General features: G+C 51.9%; 1 protein-coding gene across 2 annotated transcripts; it reads left to right on the forward strand.

Annotated features, from left to right (window-relative positions):
- Positions 1-1,364: 1,364 nt before the first annotated feature.
- Positions 1,365-7,817, forward strand: MYCN (MYCN proto-oncogene, bHLH transcription factor). Of its 2 annotated transcripts, none has more exons than XM_009183719.4 (3): positions 1,365-1,586; positions 2,784-3,690; positions 6,306-7,817. In XM_009183719.4, the coding sequence occupies exons 1-3, from the start codon at positions 1,431-1,433 to the stop codon at positions 6,908-6,910; spliced, it is 1,668 nt and encodes a 555-aa protein (XP_009181983.2). In that variant the 5' UTR covers positions 1,365-1,430; the 3' UTR covers positions 6,911-7,817. The 2 variants fall into 2 exon arrangements, with proteins under 2 accessions (XP_009181983.2, XP_031510798.1); XM_031654938.1 differs by having other exon boundaries at positions 1,394-1,895.
- The last annotated feature ends 2,062 nt before the right edge of the window (positions 7,818-9,879 follow it).

Genomic DNA, 9,879 nt, shown 5'->3' on the forward strand with positions numbered 1-9,879 from the left:
TCACTGTGTATTTGGTTGTGAAGGGGGCTGTCCAGGAGACCAGGATTGTTCTTGGAGAGTTTGGCGGGCAGGGGCAATAATGTCTGATCCCCCGCAGACAAATGCACCTGTAAGAAAGCTAGACCAGCATGAAGGAAAGCCAGGATTTGATGGTGGAGGGGCCAATGCTGCTGCTGGACAGAGAGGTGTTATTGTCCCCGGAAGAATATCATGTCGTAGTCATCATAATAATAATAACTGACACAACTATTATGGGCTGGAGACTTATGAGAGCTTTCATAACTCTCAGGTAAGAGGCACTACGAACTCCATTTCACAATTGAGGAAACTGAGGCACAAAGAAACGAAGTAGTGACAGCAGCTTTCCTTTTTCCCTTCAACAATTCGGAATCAAGCTTTTTGAGCCGAGGCTGGATCTCAGGAGGTGTGGACAGCAGTTCCATCTCTGGAAATCAGATTCGCCTGCCCATAATTGGGGAGAATGGTGGCTTTGAAAAGGTTAACTTGGGAGCCCTGGGGACGGCTGCAGGGAACGTACGCCCATTCCCCCTCGGAAGCAGACCCAGGCCGCCTCCCCTCCGCAGTGGTGAGGACTCGTGGACAGTCCCACGGGGATGGCGGGAGACTTGCGGAGTGGCCGCCCTCCAGGTCCGCGCCGAGGCCGGGCAGCTCCGCTTTCTGCTCAGTCTCCGCGAGGTGTCGCCTTCGGCCGAAGAAACCACCGCGGCGCCACCCTCGTAGCTCGCACTTATTTATTTATTTTCAAACAAGGGGGGCGCCCCTCTCCTTTCAATTCGAAACTAGAAACATCCAGAGGTCTTGTTCCTAAGGGGGCGCGTCCTCTCCCTGCTATTTTGCACCTTCGGACTAGCCTTCTTTCGGAATTACACAGGAGCAACCTCTCTGCAAGGCCTTGCTCAACGTTGGCCTCGCGCTCAGCTGCACAACACGCCGTCAAAGCAGGGGCTGGGTTAGAAGCATCGGTCTCCCCTCCCCAACACACACCCACCCCCGGAGCCCTCCGTAATTTTTTTTTTTTTCTTTTAATGACAAGCAATTGCCAGGCCCGCAGGGTGGGTGCTGCATTGCACCGCTCGGCGCGCAGCTGGTTCTCAGAGTGCAGCCGGTGCAAGCCCGGGGGTCCAAAAGGGCGGGAGGAGCACACCCCGGGCTTCCCAGCTTTGCAGCCTTCTCTCTGCAAAGAAAAGCAAGTGGCTTTTGGCGCGAAAGCCTTGGCGCCTCCCCTGATTTTTATGGAAATCAGGAGGGCGGGGTAAAGCCGCTTTCCTCTCCTTTCTCCCTCCCCCTTGTCTGCGCCACAGCCCCCTTCTCTCCCCGCCCCCCGGGTGTGTCAGATTTTTCAGTTAATAATATCCCCCGAGCTTCAAAGCGCAGGCAGTGACAGTCATCTGTCTGGACGCGCTGGGTGGATGCGGGGGGCTCCTGGGAACTGTGTTGGAGCCGAGCAAGCGCTAGCCAGGCGCAAGCGCGCACAGACTGTAGCCACCCGAGGACACCCCCGCCCCCCGGCCCACCCGGAGACACCCGCGCAGAATCGCCTCCGGATCCCCTGCAGTCGGCGGGAGGTAAGGAGCAGGGCTTCCAAACCGCCCGGCGCCCAGGGAGCGACGAGCGCCGGGGCAAGGCAAGCCCTGGACGGGATTGCGACGTGCGCACCGGGCGCCCGAATATGCCCGGGGGACTGTTTCTGCTTCCGAAACAAAACCATCTCTGGGTTTTCCCAGAAAAGCCAGTTCCAGCCCCGAAGCCATCCTGGCTAAAGGAGACCCGCCCTAATCCTTTTGCAGCCCTTACCGGGGGGAGTAATGGCTTCTGCGAAAAGAAATTCCCCCTGCTCTAGAAGATCTGTCTGTGTTTGAGCTGTCGGAGAGCCGGTGCGTCCCCACCCTAGGCTGGGGTTCTTCTCCAAAGGGTGCCCCTGGAGGAAGAAGACGGGGGGTTAGGCAGGGCGAGGCCACCGCGGTCGTAATCTGGGTCACGGCTGCTCCAGCTCGGAGGAGAGGCGGCTTTCCCGGTGACCCTCCTCGCGCGGGCGCCGCTGCACCATTCCCGGGAACAGGGGCTCAACCTCCCCCTCCCTGGAAGAGGACGCTGTTGGGGGTTTGGAAGAGCAGGGATGGGCTTAGAGAGGTTCCAGATAAGCTATTGGTAGGAGTATCCCTGCAGCGGGTGAATGCCGAGGGCGTTTGCTCAAATTTGGGGAGGGGAAGGATTTGTGGATATGGGTGTCTGTTGTTGGTCTCTGTCTAGAGAAAGGCTTTTTCATTTGCAAAGTTTCCTAAATCCCCTGCTATCATTTGCACTCCCGAGGCTGCATTTTTACAAAGCGGGTAGAAGGTACTCCAAATACCATACCCGGTAGCTGGGTCGGAGAGCCCAGGGCTTCCCCAGAGCAGCCGGCCCCTCGCCGCTGCGAGTGGGGTTGTCTGCGTGCTCGTGAGAGCTAGAATTCTGCAGCCTGGAACAGCCCCCTCCCCCAGGCAGTGCCTTGTGTGAATGAAATGGCAGTTTCCAAAGTTGCGGAGCCACGCCACCACCCCCTGCATCTGCATGCCCCCTCCCACCCCCTGTCGTAGACAGCTTGTACACAAAAGGAGGGAGGGAGGGAGCGAGAGGCACAACTTCCTCCACCTTCGGGAGCCGTGGGCAGAGTGGGGGGCTTGGAGGGAAGATTGGGGAACCGGGTTAGAGGGGGCGCCCATTGCCTTTCCCCTCGGTCTGCTCCGTTTGCCCACCCTCTCCGGTGTGTCTGTCGGTTGCAGTGTTGGAGGTCGGCGCCGGCCCCCGCCTTCCGCGCCCCCCACGGGAAGGAAGCACCCCCGGTATTAAAACGAGCGGGGCGGAAAGAAGTCTTCAGTCGCCGGCCGGGAGGCGAGCCGATGCCGAGCTGCTCCGCGTCCACCATGCCGGGCATGATCTGCAAGAACCCAGACCTCGAGTTTGACTCGCTGCAGCCCTGCTTCTACCCGGACGAAGATGACTTCTACTTCGGCGGCCCCGACTCGACCCCCCCGGGGGAGGACATCTGGAAGAAGTTTGAGCTGCTGCCCACGCCCCCGCTGTCGCCCAGCCGTGGCTTCGCGGAGCACAGCTCTGAGCCCCCGAGCTGGGTCACGGAGATGCTGCTCGAGAACGAGCTGTGGGGCAGCCCGGCCGAGGAGGACGCGTTCGGCCTGGGTGGACTGGGTGGTCTCACCCCCAACCCGGTCATTCTCCAGGACTGCATGTGGAGCGGCTTCTCCGCCCGCGAGAAGCTGGAACGCGCCGTGAGCGAGAAGCTGCAGCACGGCCGCGGGCCGCCGACCGCCGGTTCCACCGCCCAGTCCCCGGGAGCCGGCGCCGCCAGCCCTGCGGGTCGCGGGCACGGCGGGGCTGCGGGAGCCGGCCGCGCCGGGGCCGCCCTGCCCGCCGAGCTCGCCCACCCGGCTGCCGAGTGCGTGGATCCTGCGGTGGTCTTCCCCTTTCCTGTGAACAAGCGCGAGCCAGCGCCCATGCCCGCAGCCCCGGCCGGTGCCCCGGCGGTGGGCCCTGCGGTCGCCTCGGGGGCGGGTGTCTCCGCCCCAGCCGGGGCCCCGGGGGTCGCCCCTCCGCGCCCAGGCGGCCGCCAAACCAGCGGCGGCGACCACAAGGCCCTCAGTACCTCTGGAGAGGACACCCTGAGCGATTCAGGTAAAGACCGAACTCGGGTCCGGCTGCCTCCCTGGGGCACTGGACCCCGGGTCGCGTCCCCTTTGTTAGTGCTCGTATGTCTTGCCCTAGGGAGCATTTTGGAGGCAGTGCTGGGGGCAGAGAGGTCCAGTTTCCTCCAAGTCTCTTCTCGGGGTAAAGAGAAGGGGCTGAGAGAAGGCCTCTGCAAAGGGTGCTCTCCAATTCTGGCCTTTACTAAAGTTCCTTCCACCTTCTCCTGAGGAGCCCTCCTCTAGGCCGTCACGGACCCTCACCCCGTTTCCCCCCCCCATCTTTTGTAGCGCAGCCAGAGGAATAAAATTGGAGAAAGTTGTGGCTAAACCGGGTGAGGGTTTAGGGGGTTGCTGGGTGCATTGCCTGGACAGAAACCTGTTAGCGCAGGGGTGAAAGGGACTCCGGCCCAGGTCAGGGGAGGGAAAGACATCCCGAAAAGATACAAGGGCTGTGCAAAGCCCTTTTTAAGGCGCAGGAACTTAAGGAGGGTTGCACAGATGGCTAGAGCCGGTTTTCTTTTTTTTTTTTTCCAAATGTCGGTACCCTTCCCCCATCCTCGGTGGGTGGTGGGCTATTTGCTCCCGGTGCGTGGCCAGCAGGCGGCGATATGCGAGTCCAGCAGGCGGGCCCGGGATCTGAAAGGCTGGGGGTGGTGGGGGCACCCTCCCTCCCTCCATTCAGCAGCTGGCTGCAAGTGCAACAGCAGTTGTGTACATTCTTAAGGGGCCTCCTCTTTCCAATGTGCAGTGAAAACTGGCTCCAGTTTTGTCTTCCAGCCTGAATTCCAGGCCTAATTTGAGATGTGAGTTGTATCTGTAACCCAGTGCCCTTGAAGGTGAGGGCAGGCACTCAGCAGCCTCTCCAGGAATGCTTGCATCCTGGGAGGACTCACTGGTTAGTTCTATTGTGTGCATTTGTCTGTGCCTTAAGCTGAAGCGAAGGATTAAAACCAGGCCTTTCCCTGGGGGTCTGGATGAACAGAACTCAACCCAAAGAGTGGCATTGCCTTGTCCTTGGAGCAGGGAGCTGGGACCATCCCCCTCCTTGGACTTGGAAAACGAGTGTTTTCAGAATGCAGGTGGAAACAATCCTAAATTTACTTCTGGGCTGAGGAGAGATCTTTGAGGCTCCTGGAAGGAAACTTGGTGATAAGCCTCCAGTTTGAAACGGCTCTGTCCCTTTAATGTCTGCGCCTTGACAGCTTTCGGTGAGGAAGCACTTCCGTCCAACAGCTGTCTTCTTGGCAGAAAACCAAAACATTGGCTTAAAGGGACCTACAGACTGGAACAGCCTCACATTTCGGCTTTAGAACAAATCCCACAATTGTTCAGCTTTCCGGTCCCCTTCAGATCAAGCAGAAGATGTGTTTTGATTTTCATGCTTGTATTTTAAACAATAATTTTCTAGCCCGGCGTGGTAGTCAATGAGGAGAGAGGGGAAGAATGCACACAGGATGCTACACGTTTTTGTTGTTGCTGTTGTTATTGGTGGCTTTGAGGAGGGCTGCTCCCATTTGGGGGTTTATACCAACTGTGGATTATGGCTTTGTAGTTTAGACTTGATCTTTGTTAAATGCAAAACTGCTTACTTGTATAAAATTCAGGTTTGTGGATGAAAAGTTGTTTTTCTTCTTCAGTTAATTAAATTGTTCCTCTAGTTTGTTTAAGGACTTAAAATCAAACACAACCATGTGTAAATTGCTAAATGAGGCTCCTAAAATGAGAGGCCTCAACTCTTTAAGTGTGGAGCTAGAAATGTAAATAAGTCCACCGGGCAGACTGGTGATTATGATAAAAGCTACCATTTACTGAGCATCTGTCTACTAGGCGCAGCTCTATGCTAAGTCTACGTTTTGTCTGTCAAAGTGGTGTCCCCATTTAATAGCTGAGGAAACAGAGGCTTAGAAAGGCTGGGTAACTTGACCAGGTTCATGCAACTGGTCTGCGGTGGAGCCAGGATTCTGTCTGACCCTGAAGGCCAAGTTCTTTATATTTATTTCTACCACCTGCTAAAGTCTTGAATGAAGACTGAAAGCACAGTTGGGGAATGGGGAAGGAAAACATACTTATATATACACACATACATGTATATGTATGTATGTATGTTTTTCTTGTTTTGTTTTTTTGATACGGAGTTTTGCTCTTGCTGCCCAGGCTGGAGTGCAGTGATGCGATCTGGGCTCACTGCAACGCCCGCCCCCCGGGTTCAAGTGATTCTCCTGCCTCAGCCTCCCGAGTTAGCTGGGATTACAGGAGCATGCCACCATGCCCAGCAAAGTTTTGTATTTTTAGTAGAGGCGGGGTTTCACCATGTTAGCCAGGATGGTCTCAATCTCCTCATCTCAGGTGATCCTCCCGCCTCTGCCTCCCAAAGTGCTGGGATTACAGGTGTGAGTCACCACGTCCGTCCTACAGATATATTTATTTTAAAGAGATCTAAAACATACATAACTGTCCACATCTACATTGATGGACCCGTAAAAATAACACACTCTGTGCCAGGGTCTGCCGGAAGAGACAGATAACACATACATAATAACATGAATATATATGAATTTCATTCAAATGGTTCTCACATGAGAGTAACTGGCATCTTGTTCTCAGATGATGAAGATGATGAAGAGGAAGATGAAGAGGAGGAAATTGACGTGGTCACTGTGGAGAAGCGGCGTTCCTCCTCCAACACCAAGGCTGTCACCACATTCACCATCACTGTGCGTCCCAAAAACGCAGCCCTGGGTCCCGGGAGGGCTCAGTCCAGCGAGCTGATCCTCAAACGATGCCTTCCCATCCACCAGCAGCACAACTATGCCGCCCCATCTCCCTACGTGGAGAGTGAGGATGCACCCCCCCAGAAGAAGATAAAGAATGAGGTGTCCCCACGTCCGCTCAAGAGTGTCATCCCCCCAAAGGCTAAGAGCTTGAGCCCCCGAAACTCTGACTCGGAGGACAGTGAGCGTCGCAGGAACCACAACATTCTGGAGCGCCAGCGCCGCAACGACCTTCGGTCCAGCTTTCTCACCCTCAGGGACCACGTGCCGGAGCTGGTCAAGAATGAGAAGGCCGCCAAGGTGGTCATTTTGAAAAAGGCCACCGAGTATGTCCACTCCCTCCAGGCCGAGGAGCACCAGCTTTTGCTGGAAAAGGAAAAATTGCAGGCAAGACAGCAGCAGTTGCTAAAGAAAATTGAACACGCTCGGACTTGCTAGACGCTTCTCAAAACTGGACAGTCACTGCCACTTTGCACATTTTGATTTTTTTTTAAACAAACATTGTGTTGACATTAAGAATGTTGGTTTACTTTCAAATCGGTCCCCTGTCGAGTTCGGCTCTGGGTGGGGAGCGGGACCACCAGTGTGGGGTTCTGCTGGGACCTTGGAGAGCCTGCCTCCCAGGACGCTGGGTGGCCCTGCAGCCTCCTCCACCTCACCTCCATGACAGCGGTAAAAGTTGGTGACGGTTGGGAGCCTCTGGGGCTGTTGAAGTCACCTTGTGTGTTCCAAGTTTCCAAACAACAGAAAGTCATTCCTTCTTTTTTAAAATGGTGCTTAAGTTCCAGCAGATGCCACGTAAGGGGTTTGCCATTTGATACCCCTGGGGAACATTTCTGTAAATACCATTGACACATCCGCCTTTTGTATACGTCCTGGGTAATGAGAGGTGGCTTTTGCGGCCAGTATTAGACTGGAAGTTCATACCTAAGTACTGTAATAATACCTCAATGTTTGAGGAGCATGTTTTGTATACAAATATATTGTTAATCTCTGTTATGTACTGTACTAATTCTTACACTGCCTGTATACTTTAGTATGACGCTGATACATAACTAAATTTGATACTTATATTTTCGTATGAAAATGAGTTGTGAAAGTTTTGAGTAGATATTACTTTATCACTTTTTGAACTAAGAAACTTTTGTAAAGAAATTTACTATATATATATGCCTTTTTCCTAGCCTGTTTCTTCCTGTTAATGTATTTGTTCATGTTTGGTGCATAGAACTGGGTAAATGCAAAGTTCTGTGTTTAATTTCTTCAAAATGTATATATTTAGTGCTGCATCTTATAGCACTTTGAAATACCTCATGTTTATGAAAATAAATAGCTTAAAATTAAATGATGCAACTCAACCTTTTCCTTCATGGCACTATACTTTGTCCCTTAAGGAGCAACCATAAATAATCCATAACTTATAGAGGGGATTTGGTTTCCATAAATAGCCCTTTTTGCATCTGTACAATCCTGGTTGGGGGCATGAGTCATCATTGTCCCCACTTAAGGTGGAGGGAACTGAGTTTGGGGAAATTTCCAAGATTATGCAGAAGAGAGATGTTATCAGTGACTATTCTGTGCATTGTAGCAATGGCACTTGACAGTTTGTAGAGCACTTCTGTATATTGTGGCTCCTTAGTGGAATTAAGCTGGGACCTCAGATCAGTCCCTGTAAAAGAAAAGGAAAAGCAGTCACAGGGTTGTTTAACTCGCTTGTATTGGGCTTCGGTAGTATTTGCCCCATTGGCAGACAGTCTTCTGTCTTAACATAGAGCACAGTTTGTCTCCAAGAATTCATTGTTAAAAACCTTTACTAGGATCTGTGGAGGTTCTAGGCTAAGCGTGGTAAGCAGAGTAAAAAGATGGAAATGGGTTCCTCCCTTCAATGAACTCAACCTGATTCACCAACGTGTAATTCATGAAGTGACAGTTACGTAGTCCAGAGCAAGTACCAGGTGCAGGAGAGACCCTGGGGTCACAATGGAGACCCCATATGGGTGGCGTAGCTCTCTACTAGCCATTCCTATCACACAGCAGTGTCTTGGCTACTCCGGCTTCCCTGTGGAGACGGGATCAATCTTGCAGGCTCCAGAAGACTGAGCCAAGACTTATTTGTTAGGGAGGTTTCAGATAGTTTACCTGTTGGGACGTAAGACCCTTGCTTGTAAGCAGCTTCTCAGAACTAAAAGTGTACAAATAACCTATTTCTCTTTTGAGAGTCAGGTTGTACTCAGTTATTTCTCTAGGGTTTTGTTTATCTCAGATTTTTAACTGTGAGCTGGAAAAAAAAAAAAAAAGGCCTTTTGCTTCACTGAGAAGAACGCAAGTGCAGAGATGAGACAGCTTTGCTTGCCTGGCCACACAGTTTGTCGGGGCAGAAATGGGAGACACCAAGCCATGTGTCCTTGTCTGCTTTGGTCATTTTATTTCATTATTATTTTTTTCTTTTGAGATGGAGTCTCACTCTGGTGCCCAGGCTGGAGTGCAGTGGCGCAATCTTGGCTCACCGCAACCTCCGCCTCCCGGGTTCAGGCGATTCTCCTGCCTTAGCCTCCTGAGTGGCTAGGACGACAGGTGCATGCCACCACACCTGGTTAATTTTTTGTATTTTTAGTAGAGACAAATTTTCACCATGTTAGCCAGGATGGTCTCGATCTCCTGACCTTGTGATACACCTACCTCGGCCTCCCAAAGTGCTGGAATTGCAGGCATGAACCACTGTGCCCAGCCACTTTGATCATTTTATAAAGGCAAGTAGGAGTTCAGAACTCGAGTTTGAGGTATGAGGTAGGTGAGACTACCATGTACATCTTTCTGATGGTCTTGCCATGTAGAAAATAAGACAAAATGCCCTTTAATTCTCCTAGTCCCCATCCCCAGACTAGAAATAATGCACCCTTTCTTTTTGAATTGTCATTCAAAAAACAAATGTTCGTTTGCATTTTACAGGCCCCAAATCACTCACAGCCTCTGCCCCGCTGTGTATGCAAGAGGCAAAAGAAAGTTAAGCAACCTCATGTTAATTGTGCACCTAAGATTCTTGAAACCCAGCTCAGTCATCCCAATTTCTCTATTTGTGATTCCTATAAGGAGCCTACCTGAGTGTGTCCAGTGAAATGGAATGCTTAACTGTGAAGAAAGAAAACTGTTTATATGAATGAGGCCACTAAACTACAATTCCTCCTATACTCTCTTTTTGCTCTGGCTACTGGGAAGCTCAGAGCCAAATTCCACCCCCTGTAACATCTCCAGTGGTCATTCTCTTCTAAATGTTTACGGTTTCTGGTTTTGCATTGTTAGGTTAGTCATCTTTTTAATGTATATAATGTAGTATATAACATGAAATGTTTTTGCATTAGGTGGACCACAAATATGCACCTAAAGTATTAAAACTAAAGTGAAAAAAT

The sequence above is a fragment of the Papio anubis genome, chromosome 14 (genome assembly GCF_008728515.1).
Source record: "Papio anubis isolate 15944 chromosome 14, Panubis1.0, whole genome shotgun sequence".
NCBI classification, from domain to species: domain Eukaryota; kingdom Metazoa; phylum Chordata; class Mammalia; order Primates; family Cercopithecidae; genus Papio; species Papio anubis.